The sequence below is a fragment of the Cyprinodon variegatus genome, unplaced genomic scaffold (genome assembly GCF_000732505.1).
Source record: "Cyprinodon variegatus isolate N-32 unplaced genomic scaffold, C_variegatus-1.0 Scaffold849, whole genome shotgun sequence".
In the NCBI taxonomy this organism is placed as follows: domain Eukaryota; kingdom Metazoa; phylum Chordata; class Actinopteri; order Cyprinodontiformes; family Cyprinodontidae; genus Cyprinodon; species Cyprinodon variegatus.
The window spans coordinates 20,816-48,671 of NW_015151302.1; the positions used below are offsets into that span (position 1 = coordinate 20,816).

General features: G+C 42.2%; 2 protein-coding genes across 2 annotated transcripts in view; one reads left to right on the forward strand and one right to left on the reverse strand.

Moving 5' to 3' along the window:
- Positions 1–1,836: 1,836 nt before the first annotated feature.
- On the forward strand, positions 1,837–3,870 carry pdcd2l (programmed cell death 2-like). The gene is made up of 2 exons (XM_015397283.1): positions 1,837–2,281; positions 3,067–3,870. The coding sequence occupies exons 1-2, from the start codon at positions 1,855–1,857 to the stop codon at positions 3,669–3,671; spliced, it is 1,032 nt and encodes a 343-aa protein (XP_015252769.1). The 5' UTR covers positions 1,837–1,854; the 3' UTR covers positions 3,672–3,870.
- A 737-nt stretch (positions 3,871–4,607) lies between these two features.
- The window catches only part of LOC107099230 (nuclear factor of activated T-cells, cytoplasmic 3-like), a 26,487-nt gene continuing 3,238 nt past the window's right edge, over positions 4,608–27,856 (reverse strand). The window contains exons 2-10 of the mRNA XM_015397282.1: positions 19,733–20,378; positions 17,664–18,062; positions 17,255–17,417; positions 15,319–15,518; positions 14,373–14,545; positions 12,281–12,421; positions 12,133–12,188; positions 9,709–10,330; positions 4,608–4,889 (exon numbers count right to left, since the gene is read on the reverse strand). Of these exons, the coding sequence (XP_015252768.1) occupies positions 4,780–4,889; positions 9,709–10,330; positions 12,133–12,188; positions 12,281–12,421; positions 14,373–14,545; positions 15,319–15,518; positions 17,255–17,417; positions 17,664–18,062; positions 19,733–20,378 (2,510 nt within the window). The 3' untranslated portion in view covers positions 4,608–4,779. The remainder of the gene's footprint in view (positions 4,890–9,708; positions 10,331–12,132; positions 12,189–12,280; positions 12,422–14,372; positions 14,546–15,318; positions 15,519–17,254; positions 17,418–17,663; positions 18,063–19,732; positions 20,379–27,856) is intronic.

Consider the following 27,856-nt stretch of genomic DNA (forward strand, 5'->3'; position numbering starts at 1 on the left):
TTGGTCTCAGTTATGTCTTTAGTAGGGATAGTATGCAGTGCTGCATTTACATCTTCTAGATGTAAAATGTAAATACATCTTCTAGAAAGATGTGCAGTGCTGCATTTACATCTTCTAGAAGACTTTCAGAGGGTACTCTGTCACTTAGCCTTGGCAGTCTTGGTCGTCGTACTAGGGGATTCAGTTTGGTTATGATCTGCTGTTGTAGGTCAGCTGCCCTTACGTTTAGTGGGCTTGTTGGTGTTGGGGCTGGGGACCCAATCTCTGTGTGTTGGGATGATGATATCTCCCTACTGACCTGTTGTCCTGACTCCTCCTTGCTGCAGCATGTCAGTTGTACCTCATCAATTTCTAGTTGTGATAGGAGCTGCCGTTTGCGGATGTTAGAACACTGAGTTAGTAGTTGTTTCTTTGTCAGTGTCGATGATGGTTGTTGGAGCTGCCATAATTCCCATAGTCTCTGCATGTAACCTCTCTCACTGGGGACGCTTGTATAGTAGCATTTCATCAGTACCAAGTTTTCTGCTCTCTGCCCTGGTTCCCTAACAACTGACGCGGTCCTTGCCACTAAGCACAAAGGACCTTGCCTAAGGGTCCACCTGGATGTCCATGCCGGGATATATATATATATATATATATATATATATATGGATAGCTCAGTAGGTAACACCGACGACTCCGGCACAGGTGACCGGAGTCATATACACACATATATATATATATATATGGAACCCTTTGTAATCAGAGTACAGCATCAAGTTAATTAAACTTCTGAGATATTGATTTGGTCAGGTAAGTACCAGAGGGGTTTGTTAATCAGTTACAGCTGCTTTGTTGTTAATGAAATTAACAACAGGTGCACTAGATGGGCAACAACAAGACAACCATCAAAACAAGAATGGTTTTGCAGGTGGAGGCCACTGACATTTTTTCCCCTCCTCATCTTTTCTGACTCTTTTTCACCAGTTTTGCATTTGGCTAGGGTCACTGTCACAACTGTTAGCATGAGGCACTACATGGACCCTACAGAGGTTGCACAGGCAGTCCAACTCCTCCAGGATGGCACATTGCCACAAAGTTTGCTGTGTCTACCAGCACAATCTCAAGAGCTTGGAGGAGATTTCAGGAGACAGGCCTCTGGGACATTATGTTTCGATCCATCCGACGCCGCCAGGTTGCACCTCAGACTGTCCAGGAGCTCAGTGATGCCCTGGTCCAGATCTGGGAGGAGATACCCCAGGACGCCATCCGTAGGAGCATGCCCCGACCTTGTCAGGCATGCATACACGCACGTGGTGGCCATACAAATGACTGAATACCATTTGGAGTTTCTGCAAAAAAAAATTAGCAAAATGGACTGTAATATTTGGGGTTTCTTTGAATTCAGCCCTCTGTAGGTTGATCATTTTCATTTCCATCAAATGACGTGGCATCCTTTTGTTCCTAACACATCACCCAGTCCATATCAGTATAAATAAACAGCATGATTTTTTTCCCCATTGAGATCTGATGTGTTGATGTGGTGTTCCTTAAATTTTTGAGGAGTGTCACATGCATTATTTATATATATATATATATATATATATATATATATATATATATATATATATATATAATGTTCACATGTGTATCTTTTTATTCTTACTTTTCTTCTGACTTTATATATACTTATTTATTGTGGCATAACCCTGGCATATTTTTTTTAACTTGTGTATGTTTCTTGTTCTTTATTCTTTAGCTTTCATAAAGATTTGAAAAAAAAAAAAAAAAAAACAGCTCTAACGGAAGCAGTTGCGCCTCTTTCCGGTCCGGCAGAAACTTTTCTCTACGTGTGTAAGGTTCCTGCTGTCATATATGGCGGAGGATCAGCTTCTGATCGGTGTCAGTGACGGAGAACTGGACCCCAGGAGGTTCCGCTCCTCGGTTCTGACCAACAAAGTCGGGGGGCAGCCAGACTGGCCACCGGTTCTGGCCCCGCGGTCTCCCACGTGTGGTTGTTGTGGGTCCCCTTTGGCCCTCGTGGTCCAGGTGTACTGTCCCCTGCAGGGCTCTTCCTTCCACAGGATCCTCCACCTGTTCGGCTGCTGCCGGCCAGGCTGCAGCGGGCAGCAGGCTGGTTGGACGGCGCTCCGCTCCCAGTGGGTGGAGGCTCCCTGCCAGCCTCCTCCGCCTCAGGGAGCTTTGCCATCGGCCACAGACTGGTGTGAGTCCGCTGATGACTGGGGGATGGAGGAAGGTGGAGGAGCTGAGGAGCTTCAGGATGGAGGTCTGCGCACAGAAGGTGGATCTGACAGGAGACTGGTTCTGAAATGTTCTCATCCTTTTTGTTTCTGGACTGATTTCTAAGGAGGTTTGAATGTTGAGCAAGCAGAAACTCTAGAACTCAGAGGTTCTTTGGGTTCCTGGATGAAAGTTTATCAGCTGTTTTTATTAAGCTCCTGATTTAATTTATAACAATCTGGGAAGCTCTAAAGCCAAACACCCCATCTGTTCTGGTTAACTTCTCCAGAAATGTTTCGGCAACAAACTGTTCATGTTTCCAACTTTAAAATCTATGGCAACTTTACCTTTTTAATGCAGTGAAACAAAATACAAGATTAATTTAACCAGAAGATGAGGGAACATCTCAGTATCAGGAGTTATCTGGAACAGAAGATGAGGAATCCAGGGTAGGAGATGTTTCTCGCATGACTTCCCAAACGGATCCGTCTGTTTAGAAAACAAGGATCCAAGCAGCTAATTCTGGATCCTTTTCATGTAATCGTTCAGTTTCACTCGTTAAATATTGAATATTTTCTCTCAAATTATACATCCCAGAAATTTGGAATCTGGAAAATCCCAAAGAATCTGAAAACAGTTGATCTTTAATTTAAACTTTAAAGAAATCGTCAGGAATTTTCAGACCTTCCTGGTTTTACCAAAATACCCTCTGACATCATTGATCCAAACATTCTGATTGGTCAGGCAATGTTCCACCTTCAGCTGACATTTAGGTTCTGATCATGTTGTGATTGATGGTAACTGGTACCACTGAGCTGTTCTGACTCCCATCTTGTTCTCCTCCAGTGGGTCGACCCGTTTCCCAGATGGATGTCAGCTCTGGACTTGAGCGGCTCAGTCTGGTAGAACCTAAAGATGTCCCCGTCTACCGGCCACTCTTCATCAGCGTGCTGGAGGAGTCAGAGCTGGGCGGTGAGGATGACGAGCTGGAGCACGCTCAGCAGCTTCTAAGAGAATACGAGAGGAGGGAGGGCGTAGCTGTGCGGGGGTCGGACGAGGGCGGCGGCGAGGAGAAGTACGAGAAGACCAAAGCCAGACATGGAGACCATGTGTTCTCCAGGTTCATGAAGACAATCTCAACGTGTCCGCAGCAGATCCTGCGCTACCAGCGCCACGGGACGCCGCTCTTCATCTCCAAGCCACCGCCCAGCTTAAGTCGGCTCATTCCCACATGTGGTTCCTGTGGAGAACCTCGGGTCTTTGAGCTGCAGCTGATGCCGGCGCTGGTCAGCCTGCTGCAGAGGACGGACGGCGGTGCAGAGGACCAGCTGGAGTTTGGGACGGTGTTGATTTACAGCTGCAGAGCCAGCTGCTGGACGGTAGGATCAGAGTCTCCTGTAGAGGAGTTCTGCTGGGTTCAGTCAGACCCAGACCAACATTTGTTTAAATGAGTTATCGCCACAAAGAGGAAGAAGAAAACATTCAACCGCGGAAGATTCAAGCAGGTCCACTTCAAACCGAACCCTGAACAAGAATCCTCAGTGCCTTCAGAACTGGGCTTTGATCGCCACATCTGGTTTAAACAGATTAAAAACTAAAGAAAAGAGGAAAAACATTGAACTTCTGTTTCACAGATTCTTTATTTTACTTCAGCCTCAGCATATATTGTGTGGAAAGAAACACCACAGCAGGTCAGGCTGAACATCCAGAGCAAAACATCCACGTGGCAAAAAACTGGAGCTGTAATGAAGACTTAATGGAACTTCACTGGAGCTTTAATGGAGCTTCCTTAGACATTTAATGGAACTTCATTAGAGCTTTAATGAAGCTTTACTTGAGCTTTAATGAAACTTCATTAGAGCTTTAATGAAGCTTTACTTGAGCTTAAATGGAACTTCATTAGAGCTTTAAGCTTTACTTGAGCTTTAATGGAACTTCATTAGAGCTTTAATGAAGCTTTACTCGATCTTTAATGGAACCTTAGAGCTTTAATTAAGCTTTACTTGAGCTTTAATGGAACTTCATTAGAGCTTTAATGAAGCTTTACTGGATCTTTAATGGAGTTACATTAGAGCTTTAATTTAGCTGTACTGGATCTTAAAAGAGCTGCACTGGAGATTTAATTAAGCTACATTAGAGGTTTAATGGAGGATCATTGGAGCTTTAATGGAGATTTACGGAAGTTTCACCGGAGCTTTAATGGCGTTTCACCGGAGCTGTAAAATAGCGCTTCTTTGGAGCTTCAATTAAGCTTTGCTGGAGTCTGAATGGGACTTTAATGGAGCACATCCAGAAATAAAGTTTGTTTACTGGCCTTAAAAAACATCAAATGATGTCTTAATCAATCTTTGTTTGGATTAAAGACAGATTACAGCGTCTTATAAATATTCTAATCTTTGGTATGTCTTTTAGCTACGAGCTGCTTTCTTCCTGAGAAAAATGAAGAACAGAACCCAGAGGAGATGAGCTGCAGGCTGCTAATGGGTCTTCAGGCACTTGGAGATCAGTTTGACACTTTGTGCAAACAGCAGAATCAGACGAAGGAACCAGCTTCTAGAACTATTGAGGGGCGGCTTTGTGCTCCCAGCTGTACTGGTTGATCTGGTCACACTGGTCAGGCTGCAGACAGCTGCTCATTGTGCCGATGTCTCTGTCGATGATCTCGTTCACTGCAGGAAACCAGAGATTATTAGAAACAGGGAGAAAAATCTGTTTATTTCCATTTCTCCAATTCACACCATGTCATCTCAGGTCACTTTATAGATCCAGATTAGTCAGATTAAAGGTTCAATGTTTTTTTTATATATATATAAGGAAACCAGCTGATTGCATCCTGTCATTGACTTCCCAAGATTCTATCCTCCTGGATGGACAGCTAGAGGCAGTAGTTATTGACTCTTCAGCAATCCCTCACACACTGAGCATGCATACAGCAACAGTGGAGAGGAAAAACTCCCTTTTAACATGGAGAAGCCTTCAGCAGAATCAGGCTCAGTGTAAGCAGTAGGGGTGTAAATAATAATCGTTTTGTATCGATGCATCGATCCAACAGCCGACGATTCGATGCATTGATACGTCCGCAAGAGTATCGATTCATTTTTTTTTTTCTCCGGTCTATTTTTATCCATTTGCTCCTGGACGTAATTCTCCCTCCCGTGCTGCGGTGGCGCTAAACCTATTTTGCCATCCTAGCTTGCTTCCTAGTTATCCTCTTACAGCAGTGTGTTGCAGTAAGCTTGACACAGACATTTTGGATTTATGCTCAATATTGAAGCGTGGTCCGCGCTATACGCTGAGGGTCTAGATATGGCCGAGGCGATGAGGAAGTGGGGGCGAGTTTAGTCAGATGACAGAGGGACATGAGGGCCAAAAAGAGCGGAGATCCAGGTGGAAACAGGGTCTCGCATACCTCGCTCTTCTGTAGCTGCGGTCAGCTACAATTTGGGAGAGGAGCAGCGGAGCGTCTGTGGAGGGGGCGGGGACGTCTGGAGTCAGGGTATTGCATTGCACTCATTGCACTGATTTTGTGCAGTATTTTTTGATGCAGGGCCTTTCAGAATCTATAACGCAGGGGTATTATTGTTTTTCAGTGAATGAGGTTTTAATAGGAATAGGTGGAGTACAACTTTTCTACTTCTGTTATTTGCTGTTGTTTCTCAAAAAAAATGCATAACTATATTACAGCTTTCATTGATTTATTTCAAATTTGAAACATTGTCTAGCCTGTAAGGTGTTAAAAAAAAAAAGAGAAATACAGTTAATCGAATCGTACCGTGGTGTATTCTTGAGTATCGAAAACAATCGAATCGTTGGGTCAGGAAATCGATACTGAATCGAATCGCCATGATGGACGTGATTTACACCCCTAGTAAGCAGCCATCTGCAGAGGCCAACGGGTTTAAGGTTTATCTAAAACTACTTTCTATGTTAGGAAAGGTAGCAGTAATTTAGCTTCACATTTGGCCCTGTCTGAGAAGGAAAAAGAAGGAAACCTCGTCCATCAAAATCTATGATAAAATACTTAAACAAACCCAGAAATTATCCATTGGTAGGGACTGGATTTCTGTTTACACTGTGGCATCAGGTTCAGAATAGACCCAAACATTTTTTATGACACCGTTTTATCATCTATGTAACCCTGACCCTGGATCGGAGTAGAACATGGAAACCAGTTCACCTATTTTACTTCTGTTTTTCTGAGACATTATCTTTTTCTCATGAAAAATATTAAAATATTCACCAATAATGAATGAAAATAACCAATATTAAACCCAGATCATTGGTCCATCTACCGTCTAATGTAGACGCGGTTCTGCAGACTTCACAGCTTGTCCAGGAAAACGATATCTCTTTGAATGCTGCTGATGCACCATGAGAGCATGTCCATATTTATGGCTAGTACAGTAACTGCAATGCTGGAAGCTCCCAGCATGCACCAGTAAACACTGGGCTCCCAAATGGGAGAACAGCTGCTGCTGCTGGGAACCAGGCTGATGGCCGGTCGGGATGACAGCTGGTATCGTCCAACCCAGATTCATTCACAGCAGACAGGGCTAATATTAGCTTAGCTCACCAACACTAAGCAGCAGAAACGCTCCGAGGGGTAAAATACAATACAGCATCAAACATTATTTGGAATTTAATCTGATTTAGAGCCACTTTCATCAGTCTGATGACAGGATTATTCAGTTGTTCTAGTTTTAACACTGCATAATTGCACCATATATATATTTAATGCTCTGAACTTCCATATCAATGTGTTTTTTTGCACCATGTTTTTTCTCCCACACTGTTTACATTTGATAATTGCTGCACTTTAAGAAACAAAACAAAATTTCGGTTTGTATATACTGTGCATATGAAAAATGACAACAAAAGTTTTAAAATGAGTGTAATCTGATATTATAGTTAATTCCTTATTAAAGTGAGTCCAATCTGAAAATGATGCCTTGATGAGATGACTGGAGTCTATTGTGCCATAGCTTGGTTGGAAAGAAAAACCTGCAGCCACACGGCGCTTTCTGGAACCACTTCCTTACTTAATATGTCAGACCCTCCCTGGGAACGCGCAAACAGACGGTTAGTGCTTAGGATTGGGCCAAAGATCTATTCCCTGAGTGATTCATTCATTAAATGATTCTTTCAATAACTGATTTATTCACTTAATAGACCCATTCAGTATTAATGCAATTCACTAAACAAATACAGCAAACAGGACCGATGGACAGACTCCTAAACAAGTCAGTGCTCAGAGCGGCTGGTTCTGTATTTGGAAAGACCTCATCAGCCTCAGGGCTGCTTTGATCCAGTGCGATGATAGCAAAGGTCAGGCGAGAATCTCGTTCATCTTTCTCCCTCTCAGCATACCTGACAGGATCTAGTAAAATCCAGCCAGCAGTAGCATAATCATGTGAGCCAAGGTTCTGATTCTGAACTACCTCTAGCTGTCAACCCATTAAACCAAAAAGCTGCTGTTCTGGAGAGTTTTAGGCAACAGTGTGTTGCTTCCCTAAGTTGACTGCGATTTGGAGACATGGACGTCCCAGACTGAGAAATGTGTGGTCCAACTAGTGAAAACTAAGGAGGTCAAAGGTTAGATTTAGGTTCCTAGTTTGGTTCTTACCATCATCCAGGGTGATCTCCTGGAAGCCCAAGGACCCCAGAACCGGCTGCTCCTTAGGCTCCTCCTTGACATGCAGCACTTCTCCTGAGGGATCCAGAGTATTCCTGGGGCTTCCAGATAGTTTCCTGGGAGGACCACCAGCAGAGGCATGATGGGGGACATTTGGGCTTGGGATGGGTGGAGAAGGCACCTGTGCATGATTTGGAGCTGACTGAGCAGCCATTGGAGCCTGGTTTGAAAATAAACTCATGGTCTGACACTGTGCTGAAGGCACCTGAGGGAACAACGGCAATGCTTGAAGGGACAGAGCGAATGCAGCAGGATGCTGTTGATGAGAAGAGTTCTGGGGAGGGAGACCATGCAGAGGGTCATAAGCTCCATCTGGGCGGAGCATGGCATTATGGGATGGCAGCAGGCTGGGCTCTGGACAGAAGAGGAGCTCAGACTCCCAGGGTTCCTGTTTGACCACAGGAGGAGGGTGAGGAGGACTTCTGATTCCAGGCAGGTAAGTGAAGCTCTGCATCAGGCTCCTCTTTCTCTTCCCATTTGAGACATAGAACTGGACCTGGACAGGGGACGTTATCCTCTTCATATAAGGGGGGACCTCCACCGTGATCCTGGACTGAAAACAAAAAACAGGTTATGATGCTGGTGGATCCATACAACAGATCATTCCTCATTCGGCTTTTATCCTGATGTTTCTTTCTGAGTATAAACAATGGTGGGACATTTCAATCAGAGGTTTTAGAATTTTCAGTGCAACTCTGGATGTTCTTGAAGGTTCTCCTGATTCATCTTTAGAAGTTTCTGCAGTTCTGAGCTAAAGATATCTGGAAGAAACAGATGACTATGATGGTCTGCTACTATTTCAGCCATTCTCCTGACTACATGGCACAGTCTGAGCTCTCAGGACGAGATACGACCTCCAAACACAGGATTGGAGGTCGTTTCTGCTTCATGCACCCATGTTTGAGCAGAACATTGCTCATAAACATCTGTGGTGTTTTATATTCTAAGCAGCTGTTCCTCGCTGATAGACTCTAGGGGGCAGTGTGGAGCAAACTGAAAGCATCCTGTCAACAGATAATTGATCATAGAACCTTCTGGAACAAATCATAAGATGTAAGTAGATACTGATGTCTTAGAATCCTCGCCACCATTTTCTTCCACATAGAACCGTCCATGTCAGTGCGCTGACCTCACAGATGCATCAAGCATAAACCGACTTTTAAAGACAACCGCTGTGATTGGAAGATAGCCCCTGGAATCTCCTCTTCTGATTGGAGGAAAACAACAGCAGAATTTCTCTGGTCTGATTCTGGCTGTTTCTCAATATGTGTAATTGTGCATTCTCATGTGCTTGTGTACTCGTGAAACGTCATCAGCCTCAGCCCTAGTACTGTTTCACCAATTCAGAAGAACATCAGGTAGAGAACAGGCAAAGTCCCNGCAAACAGGACCGATGGACAGACTCCTAAACAAGTCAGTGCTCAGAGCGGCTGGTTCTGTATTTGGAAAGACCTCATCAGCCTCAGGGCTGCTTTGATCCAGTGCGATGATAGCAAAGGTCAGGCGAGAATCTCGTTCATCTTTCTCCCTCTCAGCATACCTGACAGGATCTAGTAAAATCCAGCCAGCAGTAGCATAATCATGTGAGCCAAGGTTCTGATTCTGAACTACCTCTAGCTGTCAACCCATTAAACCAAAAAGCTGCTGTTCTGGAGAGTTTTAGGCAACAGTGTGTTGCTTCCCTAAGTTGACTGCGATTTGGAGACATGGACGTCCCAGACTGAGAAATGTGTGGTCCAACTAGTGAAAACTAAGGAGGTCAAAGGTTAGATTTAGGTTCCTAGTTTGGTTCTTACCATCATCCAGGGTGATCTCCTGGAAGCCCAAGGACCCCAGAACCGGCTGCTCCTTAGGCTCCTCCTTGACATGCAGCACTTCTCCTGAGGGATCCAGAGTATTCCTGGGGCTTCCAGATAGTTTCCTGGGAGGACCACCAGCAGAGGCATGATGGGGGACATTTGGGCTTGGGATGGGTGGAGAAGGCACCTGTGCATGATTTGGAGCTGACTGAGCAGCCATTGGAGCCTGGTTTGAAAATAAACTCATGGTCTGACACTGTGCTGAAGGCACCTGAGGGAACAGCGGCAATGCTTGAAGGGACAGAGCGAATGCAGCAGGATGCTGTTGATGAGAAGAGTTCTGGGGAGGGAGACCATGCAGAGGGTCATAAGCTCCATCTGGGCGGAGCATGGCATTATGGGATGGCAGCAGGCTGGGCTCTGGACAGAAGAGGAGCTCAGACTCCCAGGGTTCCTGTTTGACCACAGGAGGAGGGTGAGGAGGACTTCTGATTCCAGGCAGGTAAGTGAAGCTCTGCATCAGGCTCCTCTTTCTCTTCCCATTTGAGACATAGAACTGGACCTGGACAGGGGACGTTATCCTCTTCATATAAGGGGGGACCTCCACCGTGATCCTGGACTGAAAACAAAAAACAGGTTATGATGCTGGTGGATCCATACAACAGATCATTCCTCATTCGGCTTTTATCCTGATGTTTCTTTCTGAGTATAAACAATGGTGGGACATTTCAATCAGAGGTTTTAGAATTTTCAGTGCAACTCTGGATGTTCTTGAAGGTTCTCCTGATTCATCTTTAGAAGTTTCTGCAGTTCTGAGCTAAAGATATCTGGAAGAAACAGATGACTATGATGGTCTGCTACTATTTCAGCCATTCTCCTGACTACATGGCACAGTCTGAGCTCTCAGGACGAGATACGACCTCCAAACACAGGATTGGAGGTCGTTTCTGCTTCATGCACCCATGTTTGAGCAGAACATTGCTCATAAACATCTGTGGTGTTTTATATTCTAAGCAGCTGTTCCTCGCTGATAGACTCTAGGGGGCAGTGTGGAGCAAACTGAAAGCATCCTGTCAACAGATAATTGATCATAGAACCTTCTGGAACAAATCATAAGATGTCAGTAGATACTTAGAACCCTCGCCACCGTTTTCTTCCACATAGAACCGTCCATGTCAGTGCGCTGACCTCACAGATGCATCAAGCATAAACCGACTTTTAAAGACAACCGCTGTGATTGGAAGATAGCCCCTGGAATCTCCTCTTCTGATTGGAGGAAAACAACTGCAGAATTTCTCTGGTCTGATTCTGGCTGTTTCTCAATATGTGTAATTGTGCATTCTCATGTGCTTGTGTACTCGTGAAACGTCATCAGCCTCAGCCCTAGTACTGTTTCACCAATTCAGAAGAACATCAGGTAGAGAACAGGCAAAGTCCCCGGATAATGTTCTCGCCCCTCCCTATTTAGCGAGTATGCATCAGAGCACACTTGTCCATTCTCCAGTCTGACAGCTGTCCCAGCATGCACCTCGGCAGCAGCAGCTTCTAGTGGAGCGCTCACAGAGCTCGGGGTATTAAGTTAAAAGTTCTCTTTTCTGTTGCCGTTGTTCAATAAAAGTAAGTTTTAAGATCATTTGAGGCGAGAACATTATACTTTAAAGCGTCACAATATGGCCCATTTATTGATTTAGTGCATGATTTAAAAAAACATTTCTGAAGATGAGGGGACCGCGGCAACCAGCAGAGCACCGAGGGTAATGGCAGCAAGGGCTAATGTTAGCCCGTCTGCAGCAGCCCTCTCTCAGCATAGCCATGTGTGAAGAACCGCTGGCTCCAATGGCAAGTTTTTTTTTGTTTTATTTGGCAAAATGTTCATTTGATTTGTGTTTATTTGACTGTGTTAACCATTATTCCCCCAATAAATGAAAAAAGTAAGAATTTATTATTATCTAGAGACCATTAATAACAGGAGGTGAAATGCAGCTCCTGACGAGCAAAGCATGTGGTGACGTCATGAGTATGGTTCTGTTCCAATTGACCCTTATTTATGCTGTGTGCTCGCGTTCTTACCAAGTCCACACTTTCCTGCGTTCTTCTCAAGAACAAACTTGGTGAGGACACGAGTTTGGTCTGGTTCTGTTTGGTCTGATTCTACTTTGTCTGATTCCATTTGGTCTGATTCTGCATTGAGCAACTTTATCTATTCTGTCACAGTCTTCACTAGAGTTTACAGAATGACCCAGAGTTCCCTCTGCTGCCCTGATCCAGCAGTTTTCTATTGTGGGGAGGGTAAAGTGTCTCTCCATCCAACTTTTTATGCAGCCATGGAAGTGAGTGGAAGATAAAGATTTGGACTGCTGAAGAATCATAGATGTTCCTACTTTAATCATAGATGTAAAGAAATTAGAAAGAGTTACTCACTTCATTACTCTTATCTGATAGAACCCTGGCATCCACCTCCCAAAGTGATCTTCCATCTAGGATTTTGAAGCATGGGTAGAAACTGATTAATCAAACTGAAAATCCTCACAGTTTAAAGATTTCCTTTTAAAGCAGAAATGTATCTCACCAGGGCCTTTCTCAATGAAAACGACTCTAGATTGAGCAGACATGTTGGATCCAGTGATGAGCAGCTCTTCTCCTCCATCTATGAAGCAGCTGGTTGGAGAGAAGCTGTCGACCTGAGGAAGCTCCTGGCCTGATCGCTGGGCTGGAAGACAACAGCTTTGCCTTAAAATCCTTCCTCATCCTCTTCTCTCTAAGACAGCAGCTGTATTTCCTCAGAGCGAACAGTGCCTCTTTCCCCCAAGTCGGATCACACCAATTTATTAAACAATCAACTCCATCCTTATTATCAGCTCCACTACCATTAGGGGTGTCCCAGTACAACCTTTTTATTTCCGATAAGATACCAATATTGTAGCATTGAGAAATAATAGATACCGATATTGACGAGATACGATATTAGCACAAATCATGCACACTTTTATGACCTATTCTGTACTGTAGAATGTTAGAAAAGGTTTTATCAATTGACATTACTAAAATGGTGAGATGACGTGTGTTGTGAATTGGCGCTATATAAATTAAATTGAATTCAATTGAATCATTAATAAATCTAAAAGAAACCAACTCTTCCACCACAAACCTGATTAGTTTAATATGACAAGTGTGTCTGAGTATTTCTATGGATTTGTAAAAGTGGAAAAAAAATAGAAAATCTGACCTAAATATTGTATTCCAGTAAAGCATATTAGAAACACTTAATGGGATATTGAAGAATGAGACTTGCCCTCATGTTTACCTTGCTTCAAAATAATTTTTCAGAGTTCTGATCATATTATCACTAAACACAATTGGCCAAGGTTTCTCTACAGAAGTTGTCAGGGTTATGCATTAATATCGACTCAATCCATTTATTACCAAGAACATTTCCTCAAGCACAAACTGTTGTCAGGAACAACAAGCAGACCGAGGACAGAATAATGACACTGACACACCACTACGATAAATCCAATTCCTAGATTTAGCACTATCTCCTCGTTTTTTTTTTTTATCAGAGATTTTATACGCTGTTTTTCTGGCTAATATATCGATATAATATATCAGTTGTCACAATCCGATATCAATATCGGATTGGGACAACCCTAAGCCATTTCAGACACCCCAGTTTTTTTTTTTTGATTTATAGTTTAGGACTCAAAAAGACTAAGTTTAAGGTATCATTGATCTCCAGGATAAAAAAAAAACAAAAAAAACCAAAGAAACAGATAAGTGTTTGGATTTAAAAACATTTGACCTAAGGTGTTTGAACGGATCAACTTATGTCAGCTACTAACTGTTCCAATACTGTTTTTTTGTTTTTGTTTTTTTTCCATAAAAATCAGGTCCAAGGAGACATCTGCATGTCAGAGTAATCCTCCTAAATTCTTCTCTCTGAGCACCATAACCCCTGTCCCCCTCCAGGAAAAAATAACTGGTTAAGACAATTCTATGCTGAAAAGTCCTCCACTACGCATCTACCTTTGACTGCGCTGTGCCTGCTCAGTTAACAAAATGCCGCTTTCTCTGACCTGCAGCAGGGAAGTGAAGCAGCGTTGCATTATTTCTGCTCTACATGAGTGGCTGCTTCAGCACCTAATCTGCACTGGGACAGCAGCTGGTCTTTTTCAGCTCATGCTTAATTTGCAAAAATGTAGTTTTCAGCTGTGAGAGGTCTCAGACTTTGTTCCAGCGACGTCATGAAATGGGCGACACTCTCACAGGGAAGGAAAGTATTGTTCTAGAAAACAACTGATGCTCCATAACAAACGAATGCTCTGTAAAGCTGAAGGCTGTATTTCCTAATATAAGTTGATAGTTGACTTTGAGCAGCTTTAAAAAGTGTGATAAAGCATTCAACTGTGCTTTGAAATGATCATTCTAACTTACATGATAATTACAACCAAAGCTGCTTCATCTGGGTTAGGCAAGCCGTTTAAAAGCAAAGTAATCCAATCAAAGTAGCAAACAGCACAAACCAGAACCTTTGGTCATTCAAAATCCTCACTCAGCCACAGCAGGAAAAGTTAATCGTTCTGATTTGATGTCAGATGGTGAAAAGAAAATGATCTGGGTTGTTGCATGTAGCTCATCCTGATAAGCTGCCGTAATCCACTCACAGCACTCCACAGGAATAGATGCTGCCTGGAGCCACAGCATCTGGCCGTCCTGCTGAGGCACAGCGACTCGAAATACAACGCGGACCCTGGTGTTCTTCCGCCCAATGTCCGTCTCGCCTCTCTTTAGCTCGATGTCAGCGTTTCTCAGCTTCAGGATGCCGGCGCAGTCGATGCTAGGTGAAACATAGAAATAAAAAGGTGTGGTTACTTTAAATCTAAAGGTTACACGGAGCTCTTCAGGGTATCAGACAAAACATTCAGGTAATGAAACAGTAGGAAGGATATTAAAAACAGGAAGACAAGAATCTACCAGAGGGAACCGTGGAGGGAACCAGTTTAAAGTCCCTCTGCCTCTCAGGGTCACAGCAACTCCCTGCACAGCTTTGATGCCAGCAGAGAAGTGCTGCCATTAGCTTTGACTGATACAGAGATGGATGTGTTGGCATTAACCATCATCCATCTTGTGATCTGTAGTTTGTAGAAGCAGCAGCTTATCTACCTCTGAGAAGAAGTTATCATCAGAAAGGTCAGCTCCGTTCCATGACACACCCAGATGCAACGCAGGCCCAAAACATCAGAACCGCTGTTGGATTGAGCTGCTTTTAATAATGTCTGCTGCAGCCTCGGTGCATAAAGAAGTGGAATCACAGATCCTTCCTCCTTTAGAAGAACTGCTATCAACAAACTAAAAAAGTTCTTCCCTGTTGTTTATTGCACTTTTCCATTTTCTTTTAAAGTATTTTGTTATTTTATTGATCATTAAAAATAAAAATCATCCCACTCAGTAGTGTAAATTTACAGCCAATCTGAGGGCAGAATTTAGACTATTTAATAAAGCTCTGAATGAACTGGATTCCACTCAAGTGCAGAAAGATGTTCCTAGTTTCAGTCCGACTTTAAACACAGAAAGAAACCAAATCTATTGTGGTGCGATTGCCTCTTCTACCTGGCAGACATGTTGCTCTCAGGAAGTAGAGGGATCTCGAGCACTTTGTAGCCGTCCATCATTTTTTCCTGGCAGACGGTGGTAACGGTTTTCCCCGTCACTCGGTGGACCTGGTAGAAGGAGTGAGGACGGAGGTATCGGTCGTCTGCAGTGCCAATAAACACCAGCAGGTGAACAGGCTGCTCACTGTATCCATTCAACTGCAGAGAGAATGCCACATCTGATAAACAACATGCAAACCGCATCCCTCTTACATGAACAACAAAAAAACTAAACAAGAACACGTTATTTGTTGTTTTTTCCTCTTTCAAAAGGGAAACGTCTGGAGCTCATCATCTGTCATCCCAATGTTTACAGCTGGACTGTGTTGTTCCTGTCCCCCAAAAACAGGTTACAGGTTACACAACCTCTCTGCTAACAGCTACTTAGATGCAGAACTAAACATCTCAACACATTTAGCTTCCTTTGAAAAAACTATTCAATTCACAGGTTAATAAACAATATAATGTCAATATCAAATTTATTTATATAGCACTTTAAAAACAGGTATAAAACTGCACCAAAGTGCTTTACAGGAAAGACAAAAGCATCAATAAACAAAACAGAATGTGAAACACTGCTTCAATTAAAAGCCGAAGAATAAAACTACGTTTTAAGAAGAAGAAGATTTAAAATGATCCAGGCTGTGGGCGGATTTAATTTGAAGAGGTAATTGGTTCCACAGAATTGGAGCAACAACAGAGAAGGCCCGATCTCCTTTCCTCTTAAGTCAAGTCCAAAGAACTGTCAGTAATAGTTGATTATTAGAGCGTAGACTTCTCGACACAGACTGGAATTTTAAAATGTCTCTAAGATAAGGAGGAGCTAATCCATTTAAGACTTTATAAGTTCATAAGAGAATTTTAAAATCTATTCGGTAAAAGACAGGCAGCCAATGTAAAGAGGCCAGTATAGGCCTTATATGGTCACGCCTCCTGGTTCCAGTAAAAAGCCGAGCCGCTGCGTTCTGGATCAATTGAAGTCGCTGCATCTGTGATTTATTCATGCCTCTATATAATGAATTGCAATAATCCAATTGGGATGTAATGAAAGCATGGATAAGTCCTTAAAAGAAAAATAGGATTAAATTTTTGTTAAAATCCGCAGGTGATAAAAACTTGATCTAACAACAGATCTAACTTGTTTATCTAGCTTTAAACAGCTGTCGAAAGCGAAACCAAGATTCCTGGCAGAGGTCTGACAAAACCGAGCTAAAGAACCAACAATCAGATCTGGATTTGTAGTATGAAGATTCCGAACAAATAATATAACTTAATATAGTGCATAGTTTACCCTTTCATGTTTGTATTTAATATTAAATTAGTATATATGTTCTAGACAGAGAATTTCTAATATTACTCTGTACTACAGCACCCAATACAGGGTTAAGTAACCAGTTTTTAGAGGGTTCATCTGTACAGTAGATCCAGTTTCCTGTTTTCTGATATTTTCAGGTTAGTTTCTATCTAAAGGACGTAGAATAGGGTTCTAAAGGACTTAAAACAGGGGTTTATAGGACATAGAACATGGTCCTTCTAAAGGACAAGGAACAGTTCTTAACGACATAGAGACGGGTTCCAAAGGACATAAAGCAGAATTGTAAAGAAGGAAAACAGGGTTCTTCTAAAGTACATAGAACGTTATCAAGGATACGGAACGGAGTTCTTCTAGACCGTAGAAAAGGGTTCCTTTAAAATATATAAAACACGGTCCTTAAGGGCTTGGAGGGTTCTAGAGGACATAGAACATGGTTCTTACAGAACCACAGACAGATTCCTCTGTTGGTGTAAATGTATTCCGATTGTTCTTTTGTCAAATGCAGTTCTTCGTTTTTGGCCATTTCTTTGCTACCAACTGAAACCAAACTCTCCGTCAGCCCTGTGGCTCCTGAACGTACCTTGACGACAGGATGTCCTCCAGCAGCTGCCTTGATGGATCCTCTGCTGCCCTCGGTCTCATAATGGGCTCTGTGGTAGGACCGGGGCTGGACCTCCAGCTTCAGGCTGATGTGATCATACTGGCTGGGCAGAGGCCAGTCCAGAGGGGGGGGCGATAAACCACTGGAGGGAAATATTAATTAGAAAAAACATCCATGAGTGAAACAATATGAGCAGTAATGAACCAGGGATCATTCAGCTTCCTCCATCAGTAATAAGACTAAAATCTAAACAGACTCTAGAAGAACAATAATGTTAACAACCAGAGACCTAGTTTAAGTTTATTTTCTCCTGATGCATTAAGAATGAGCTCCCCTCTCAGCCGTTCTATACAAAGAAGGGAAGGACAGAGAAATCAGAACCACTGACCTAAACAACGGTGCGTTTCCAGATTTGGGTTTGTTCCAGTCGTAGTGGGAAGGCACATGAAGGAAGAGCTCTGCAAGGTCAGCTTTTTCTTGTCCCTCCTCTCCAGGAGAATCCTGGTAGGTCTCCAGACCAGGGTCTCCTTGGCCCATAAGTAGGCCAAGGTGGCTCCCAGATGTCCTCCTGGTTTTAGAAGGAACATCCAGCTCCTGGCATCCAGAAATGAGGAGGGATCCAAGGGCAGTGGCGGGGCTTCCAACCCACACTTCATCAGTCACGCTTCCCCGTGGAGAGGTACCTGGGGTGGGGCTAGGTGAGTGATGAGGAGATGGTGAGCGGCCACGGGGCTCAGCACTGGAGTGGCGTCTCTTCCCACAAGGAGATGTTGGTCTGGATGACGGCCTATGAGAGGAAGCTCATTATGGATCTTTAATTTTATTGCAGTCATCTTTTACTTCACTTAGAAAATAAGATAAATGCTCGCTAAAGGGATACGTTTTCTGGAGTTTCATCAATTCCTTAAAGCTGGTCTGTTGCTGTGTGGGACTATAAATATACAGGTCCCAACAAAGCAAAGGCTGGTTCTAACCCAGGCCCACAAACTTAGTAGCCTGGGTGCCATTCCGAACTTAGTCCCGCCCACAAGGTTTGAGGTCGGGAAGTTCGGTCTAGCTCTGCTCCATAGTAGCGCGAGTATTATCGCCCACTGTCAGGCGACCCAATCAAATTGTCAGGGCGGGCTTTATACGATGATGGACAGATGACCAACAGTAACGTAATCAACCACGTGACCAAAGCGCGCTTGGGTGACAACAATAATGGCTGCCGCTGGAGAGTTTAGGTGAGTAGATTCTGCTATTAGGTCTGTTCTAGAAGATATCGACAGCAAATTAATTTTAAAAGAGGAACAAAGAAACGCGATCAAGTCTCATCTTCTTATTCTAGGCGTGCAACTGCACGCTTTGATTTATGTTGACAACAACTATGCATCGCTTAACATACGTCACGCACTCCATTGCTCTTATTGGCTGTAGATCTATCCAATTGAGTGCAGAGGCATTTTTTTTCCTGGTTCGTTCGAAACACGCCCCATAATCACAGCTCTATGGAGCAGTATCAGACTCATATTCTGACTAGAATTGAGTCGGACTACGTCAGGCTACAAACTTAGTGGAACATCTGCGTCATTCATGGAAAACTGCAGCCACACTTTAAATTATTAATGAGTTGTGATGGAAAGTCAGCTATTTCATATCATTCTCATTCCACAATCAACAAAAAACAACAGGGATCCAAAGCAACCTTGAACGGGTCGCCTATCTGCTCTGAATGATGGACAAAATGGGATCATTAACATGGTTTGGAAAGCTGATCAGACCAGATTCCAGTGATTCCACAATGCAGAAAGTAGAGTCCATGGAGACTTCAAATAGACCCAAGTGGTCCGTTCTGACCTAAAAACTAAAAGCATTTATCAACTACATGGTCACCAGTGAACTCTGGTCATGTAGGCGTTGCTCCAATCAGCCTGAGTTTAGGTCACATTATGGATCAAATCAGTAATCTACAGATTGTATTGTTTACATAATCCAATGAATGAGGATTATATTGATTATCATTGATTATACATATTATGCCGTATTAGGCATAATCTACTAAAGGATAGTCATGTTTAAAAACATTAAAGCTTGATAGTGAGCACAACGCTGATCTACTAACCAGGACCAGGTAGAATGACATATGGGAGATGAGGTAAATGGGGAATATGCTAAATATATTATGCTTATTGCTATGTGGAAATTACTTTGGTGAGGATCCGCAGATGTTATTTACCACAATGCACTTTATCAACACTAAACCGGATGGTTGTTCCTGTTACTGCATCTATTTAGTCTTTATGTTGGTGTTAAACTGTTGCTTTGGGCTTTCTCATAAGGAGAATTTCTGTTGTCGCAGAAAATGCGGTGGTGTCTGTTTGGGATCCCAGTAGATCAGGGTCAGAGTGGAAAACCAACAGGAAAAAAAAGATTTAAAGTGTTACTGGAAAGAATGAATGAATGTAGTCTACTGACCTGGAGGCAGGCCGCCGGCTCAGCCATGTCTCCTCTGTGACACTGGTGCGCGGAGAGTGACAAGGTGACTGCCGAGGTGACTGATAGGGGGATGGCACTGGATTGAAAGCTGATGGATGCTGGTACTTCTGCTGCCATAACTCCACTCCAAAGGCCCCGCCCCCACATCCTGGGGACCCCAGAGCTAGAAGGGCGGAGTCTTGTAGTTCTCCCTTTACATCATCGCAACCTCGGGAGAAAGACTCGCATGAAGAGAGGTCAGACATCCAGCTCCTGGAGGAGAGGCTGCTGCAGGGACTGGGGCTGAGTGCTGCTTCCCGATAGCAAGCGTCCAGAGGCAAGTAGAGCTGGTCTCTGGACCACCATAGCTCAGGGTAGCCCCCCTCTGCTCCAATCTCCGCTGAAACCTCCAGGTTACCGCCAGGCTCGGCATGATTGTTGTGGGCAATAGAGGTGATTTCGATGCTGGGGCAGTCAAAAGCTCTGAACGTCCCCTGGGGGCCGCTATGAGGTCCCTGAGAGAGGTGTTCAGTGTGCTGGAAGTCAACAAAGCCAGCAGGAGGGTTGCTCTGCAGCTCCTGAGTGAAGAGCTGCTCAGAGAGAGTCTGTCTGCTGGAATGAGACGTCTTCACATCCAGGTCTAAAGCTTTGAGATTAAAGAACAAAGAAAATACAACAAATGTGATTTATTCAGCCAAGATTGGGCCTGACTGAATAACTGAACCTGAGGTTTTCTCCAAATGTAAAACAAACATTAAATAGTACAGTTATTGGCGTGACCTCAGTGGACCAATATTGTGATAATCCTATGACTTCATTTAAGCCCTGTTAACTTCATTTAACTTCACTATAAGCCTGTTAACTTAACGATAACCCTGTTAGCTTCATTATTAAACCAGTATCTTTATCATAAGCCCACTAAAAACTATTGAGTGGTTGGTAAGATGTTTTATTTCTTTTTCCTGTCATAGTAGCTTCATCTGGTCTGTTCCTGTTTGGCTGTAACTCTATCCTGGAGAGAAATATCAGCTGTGCTGCTGCCACCAACATCTTGGATTATAGATGATACAGCTGGGCCTGTTTTTCAGTGTTTAGTCCTGTATCTCTCCTAGACATATCCATTTCTAAGGAGAAAAATACTCTTTTCTTTAACTCATTGAAATATTTCATGTAAACCTTATTGCTGATCAAGAAAAACTAAAACAATGAGTTCCTGCATTTTTATTTACTCATTACTTTCCTCCTTACAGTTTTTTCCTACATGGCTAAAGGTTTGGACAAAATGGCTACAGGATGAAAGACGGTACACTGAGAGAGGGCAAAAAGTTCTTATAGCCCAGTCGATGCCCACCGACAGGAAGGAGACACGACTGAAAGGAAAGCCATGCCAGATGTGGCCTCTAAGAAGAAATGAAGAACCAGAGATGGCACAAAAAGCTGAATGCAGAAACAACAAAAGAGTTAGTTTAGCTTGAGAACTAAAGAGAAGGTAGCAGAGGTGGGATGTAGCATCATGGCTACAGATAGCTTGGGCAAACTACGCAGCTCTAACTACAAGGCTTTTTATAAGCTGAGTCCTAAAAGCAGACATGTTGTCAGGGAGCCAGACTAACACTGGGAGCTGGTTCCAAAGGAAGGGACCCTGCTAACTAAAATAAGCTGCCTCATATTCTAACTTTAGCTCCAGCTGTTGCTTTCAACCAGCCCTACACGCTATGGGAGTCTGTGTAAAGCAGCCCTTTGAAAAGACTCCATTTAATAAGGCCCTTTTTCCCCATACGGTGCATTTCTATGTTTCTATAATGTCATATACTGGATTGTCTATGTGCCAAAATAACTCCAAGGATTGTTTTAAAACTTATATTAGGATCAAATGTCTACATGTTTATACTCAAGAATTTCCAGGAAGCAACATTCACTGTTCTCCAGTGGTTTAATCCTCATTTCTCTATTACTCAATATGGAATAGAATAGAATAGAAAATCCCTTTATTGTCCCACAATGGGGAAATTCTGGTGTTTGCAGCAGCAAAAAGATTCTAGAAAAAATGGTCACACAAATGTTGAGCTTATTATAAGATAATAGTGAAGATTAAAAAACAAAATAAATGAAATACTGTGCTGTAAAATGTTTTAACAATATAAATACTGTGCACCTGGAAAATAACTAACCAATATACAGCAATGGACTTTTTTACAGTAATGGATATTTCAAAAATAGAAGCAACATCAGAGATGTGCAAAATTACAGCTGTCTGTTATTTAACTCACTACTGTAGAAACTGTGCAAAATCAGCATGAATACAACAACTTATTGAGGTTGTTGGGAACAGTATGTATACCTTATCATCTAATAACTAATCATATCACATCAACCTTCCAGCCAGTTTTTATTTGTTATATTTATTTTTTTCCTCAGTCTCCTGTCTGGCAATGTGGCAATAAGAATAAATGTCTTAATGCCAAAAAAGAGCCCAACAGATTTTACTTTCACAACTGGAGTAGTAGGGCTATCGCCATAGCATTCCGCTTGATTTATGCATGTAAATAGCTTTATTATAAATCATGCAGGGAGTATTGCAGATTATATGGACACTGCACTGTAAGTAGAACAGGAAAGGAGAAACAGGAAAAAGGAGAAAGGATGAAAGAAAAAGGAGATAAAAGGGAGACAAAGATAAAACATCTTTAGTCTGCTTCATCACCTGCAAGGAGAGATGTAAAAGAAAGAAGTACTAAAGTACCACATTGATACTATTGTTGAAGTATAAGTGGTATTATTTAATCTGACATGTATACTGTCGAAGCTGAAGATCAGAATATGGGCTTTCTGTATGGAAGTGAATCTCTAAGTACCTACCTGAAACCAAGCACCTGTAGTGGTTTGTGAGAGTGCACTTGTGCATGTAAAGTTTATCCAAAGGAAAAATGCTCACTAGTGGTTGTGAAGAGCCAAAGACCCGCCCCCCAGAGCACTGAGGCAAGCGCTGGGGGACCCAAAACAACAGACGCCCTAGAGGCGCCCGTTCCCCTGGCGGGAGCCCCAACCGAGCCCCAGAGGGCCAGACCCCGCGAAGCAGCCGCCAGGAATAAAAGTTTTTAAAAGTTAGGAGATAATTATGAAATCAAATTCTGTTTCCTTCATTACTGCTGAACATTGTTAATAATAACTATATTAGTGTTTGTTCCTTCTAACCTGTAGAGTCCAGAGGGTTTTAGAAGGATTTTTTGCTTGGGTGTTTTAATAGGGTTCAATAGATCGAAAGATAGATCTAGATGTAAATGTGGTTCTTAGTTACAGGTAAGACCAAAACAGCATTGCTGCAGCTGTTTCGATGCCTGGTTTATTTGTGAAACACCATGAAAATCCCTGTTACCCCAACAAAAAGCCTCTGATTTAAGGAATCAACATCTTGACTAAAACTGAAGCAAGTTTGAACCCAGAGATCCACTGATTCAGTATCAGGATCAGTCTCAATATTGAAGAAAAAACACTTAAGGGGTAAAAATCCAACAGTTAAAATCCAGGATATAATGCAAAACTGAGTTTGCCATCATAGTTATTATGAGATATCAATTATCTGAATACTTTTTCATATTTAAGGTCTGTTAGAATGACCAAAATAATTTCTATATGCTAAATGTCAGAATAACAAAAGTAGGGATTTTCTGACCAATCAGAGATTTTTAATAAATCGGACATAGTCACTCAAATGTTAACCCACATGTGTTTATTTTATAACAGTTTTTATAGTATTATAATTATACCTTTGGTGTTTCAATGTTATTTTACTGAAACAAGTTTAAAAATACTTGTGAAATAATAGAACTTGCTAACTATACAAGACAGCTGACTTTTAGACCTTTACATCGGTAGATATGATCAGTGGATTAGAATAGTTTCAGCTGGTCACCAATCTTGTAAATTAAGGATATCAGGGTCATGATGTCATACCATAAAAGGTTTATTGACATTAGATTTGGTTTAAGGCCCGCCTGTGGATGTTTTAAAGGCACATTAAAACCCTTCGTCTGGCTGCGTAACAACAGAAGAATGTCAAAAGAAATCAGCCAAGATGTCAGGGAGAGAAATGAGGACCTTTAAGGAGGGTTTATCCTTCGGTGAGTTTTCTAGATCCCTAAAGGAGCCAAGTCTTTCCTTTCAAACAATAACACACATGTATGAACACCACAGGACTGTCCAGTCATCACAGCACTCAGATAGGAGACAAGTTTGGCGTCCCAAAGATAAATGGTCTCAAATTTGCATACCAGAACAAAAGCATAGATCTGGTAAAGATGCTGGCTGACCCTGGTTAGTTGATTAATGTGAAATACATCCTGGACCAACAAGGGCTGAAAGAACAAGACATTACCCGAAAACAAACATATTAAGTCAGATTAGTTTGCGAATGTATGCAGGGAAAAGGACATCATTTTTTTGTTCTTCAGTCTGATAAAACTAAAACTGAACTGTTTGAACATAAAGACATTTTGAGGAAAAAGGTGGAATAACTTCATCCCAGCTGTGAAACACAGGGGTGGCAGCATCATGCTGTGGGGTTCTGTAGCTGCAGGAGGGACCGGTGCACTTCTCCAACTAGACGGCATCAGAAGTACAGGACACTGGGCCTCATGCAAGAAGCATTTGTATGAACAAATTTGTTCCTAATCGTTCGTACAGTGATTCAGGAGAAAATGTGGCATTCATCATTTTTCTCCTACTTCTAGTCTTTACTCACATTTTAAGTGCTCCAGACTTAACGTAGGAGTCTTGTGCAATCAGTCAGCTGTTATGCAAACCAATTTTTTCACTAAATGATCACATTTGTTACTTAGAAGCAATTGTCTATTGTCTATTTTATCACTGTGACAGCTAATCCCATAATGCTTTGCAAGGAGAGCTCTCTGGGCAAAGCATTCTGGGACATATCTGCCTCTTCTGAGGCATTTTTTTCTCTTCTCATAAACTTCATAGACACTTTTTTGTCTTGCAACCCTGACCATTTTCAAAGAACTGCAGTGAGACATGCGAGCTTCACCACACATATACACCTGAAAGTGCACATGCACAAAAAAAATAACTGGGGACGTGCACGTAACGACCTTACATAAACATATCACCAGAATGACTGACAATTAGGAGGACCACTTATTTAGATGATCCACCAGTAAAAAGAAAATCCTCCTTTAACAGGTTCATAATCTACCATTCATTTGAACTACTCCAGTAACAGACCTGTCTTGGAAAACTGTGTGTTTCTGCAGTCTCTCCTCTTTCTCCTTTCTTGCTGTTCTTTTTTAAAAACCAGACTTTGTTTTTTTGAGGTGCTGCAATCCTAAACCATGGACATTCCCCCCTCTGTTGTTTATTTACATAGTTTTTTATTCATGTTTTATTTGTTGTCACTGTCAAGTTACGTGCGTGTGGCATTTAAGTCCTAGTATTAGCAAACTGCTGCTGGCAGACAGGAACCTGTTGCACCAAGGCGGGACCTGAGGACCAAACCATTTCTTGCAAGATCATGGGGCTGGTTGCTCAATATATTCATGCTTTGTTTTGCCGTTTACTACTGAAAACTCAGTGAGGACAATAAGATCATTTATTTTACTGCTAGATTTTCTTAATTTATTAAAAATATATAGCAGAACACATCTTATACCACCCCCCCAGTCATGGGCCTTTGCAATCTTCCAAACTTTCCGCCAAGAGGTAGTTTTGAGGCAAAGCAAAGAAACAAAACCAACTTCAACTACTTTATTGTCAGCAGCTTAGATTTCTGCACGTTAGAAATAATAACACCTTTGGCTGATGTTATATGCTCTATTGTCTCCTTTTGTTTCTCTATGGTGCAGATCCATAGAGGAAAAAGTTTTTTATAACAACTGTAAGCCCAATGCACGCACAGTGCTGATGGTTCCTCTGCAGAGAACAAGTCAGGCACAGGATGCGGCTTGATGTCAAATGCAAATTTATAATTTTGCATTTTGCACTATTAAATGTGAAGAAGGGCTACACGGCGGAGAGGTCTGTAGCCCTGCTGCTTTGCAATAACAAGGTCCTACCTCCTACCTCTGGTATTTCTGCATGTTCCCTGAAAAACAAGCTTCTGATCAGCTGATTGAATCATCAAAGACCTTATAAATTCACAGCTAGTGTATCCGTCAGGCTCTAATCGCTCAGAGCTACCGTAACTGTCAGGCTCTAATCAGCACAGCTCAGGGATTATTCATTCACATGTTATCAGAACCCTGATTATATCCAGTGTTTATCCAGAATAAATGTATACAAGTCCCTTTGAATAAATGACTATGAGCCCTCTGTGAGCAGCAGACTCTACCCTTCTCCCTGTCGGGGAATTAATATCCAAAAAGGTCTCCTAGTATCCAGAAAAAATCTAATTTACTAGGATTATCCAGACTCCATGTCCATAAACCAAGGACACTCATTCAAAAGATTAAATAACATTTAGCCTCTGCCTGAGTTAGGCAGATCATAAAATATAATAAGATTCAATCTTTAGGTTAATGATTGATCCTCGTAACTGGATGTTGACTAATAATGTAAAGCTTTGGCACACAGCAGTATTAGTTTTAGCCATAGTCTTTTGAATAAAAAAAGGAATTTCTGATCAATACCTTAAAGTTTCCCAAATCTTTTTTATACAACACTAAAATTTGTGACCTTGACTGGAAGGATAAATCATAAAATACTGCTTTTCTTTGTTATCATGTGACATTCGCCTGAGTAATGTTAAAAACTAAGACCCCTCAAAATGATCATGGTTTATTGTATTTACAGATGCTTTCTTCTTTCCAACTTCTACTATACCAGTTATTGGCATCATCATCATCATCATCATCACACCACTACGTCAGAACAGTAATCCAGTGTATAAAGTACAGCTTATTTTCTTCGATTTTGTCTTGATGGGTTAAAAATTAAACAACCAACGGCAACAGACACCAAGAGATAACAAAACACACACTGTCCTAAAAATGAAAGCTTCAGTTAATTCATTCATGTAGCTGCACACAACTCTAACCGCATCTATGAATACCTCTGAAGCTCTTCCCTCACACACACACACATTCAGGGTTTTACCTTCCTACTGAGGACCTTGCATTCACTCTCAATGATTTCAAATCATTTTCATTCTGTTTTATGGCCTGATGCTAAACATTACTCAGAAGAAGTACATAACCAGACTCACATCTTTGTGAATTACATTACTTTGTGAGGACCATGCATTGACTTCCATTAATTTTCAATGCTTTGTATGGCCCAACCCTGACCTAACCGTAACCATTACTGTTAGCAGTACATGACTAACCCTGAGTCGAACCTAAATTCAATTCACCAGGAAAATGTCCTCACCTTCCAGCAGATGGCCCTCACTTTGGTGGTACAATGGATAAACAAGAGCCCACACACACACACACCAACACACAACTATGCAAAACCAGTTGTGAAAGCAGTACCAAGTGTGATATGCTCCGCTGGCTTCACTGCCTCACCAACAACCCTGGCTGTGCAAAAAAAGAAAGAAAAACGGGGGAAATTTGTTGGGGAGGGGTAACAGTCTCTACCAGATGTGGGTACCACAAAGCAGTTAGAAAACCAGGAAGTAAAACCAGCACACAGACAGGCTGAGCGTCACACCATCATCTGACGGCAAAGAACCTGTAAAACAAGCAGCCCAGGCAGCATTACCCATTGGCCTATCTTTATCTACTCTCCTCTTTCTCCACCTGAATTGTTCAATCTAAAGGAAAGATAAAGAACTGTTGCCTCATAAAAATAGGTGGCATTGTTCATGGTAAACAAATACACACAAAAAAAGACAATAAAAAAAAGTAAACTTTACTCTTATTTTTTTTTTCTTCATTGAAAAGTTTTTTAATCAAGTAAAAATACATTTCAGTACGGAAAGAAACAACACCCTGCAGCTTCACAGAATTAAACTACCAACCTCTTCTCTAAAATGTTTTATTATTTATTTGTCCTCTTTACTTGCAGGACTAGCTCTGTAACCATGGCACACAATCTACATCTGTTAGCAGTGGGGCTAGCTTTGTTGGACTGGCACAAGGCCTAGCTCTGTTACCATGGCGCAGGGGCTAG

What these genes read in the sequence shown, in the direction of transcription:
- pdcd2l (XM_015397283.1), top strand. Translation starts at nt 1,855, where the DNA reads ATGGCGGAGGATCAGCTTCTGATCGGTGTCAGTGACGGAGAACTGGAC. An exon ending in TGGAGGTCTGCGCACAGAAG is followed by an intron (nt 2,282 to 3,066) that starts GTGGATCTGACA and finishes GTTCTCCTCCAG; the next exon opens with TGGGTCGACCCGTTTCCCAG.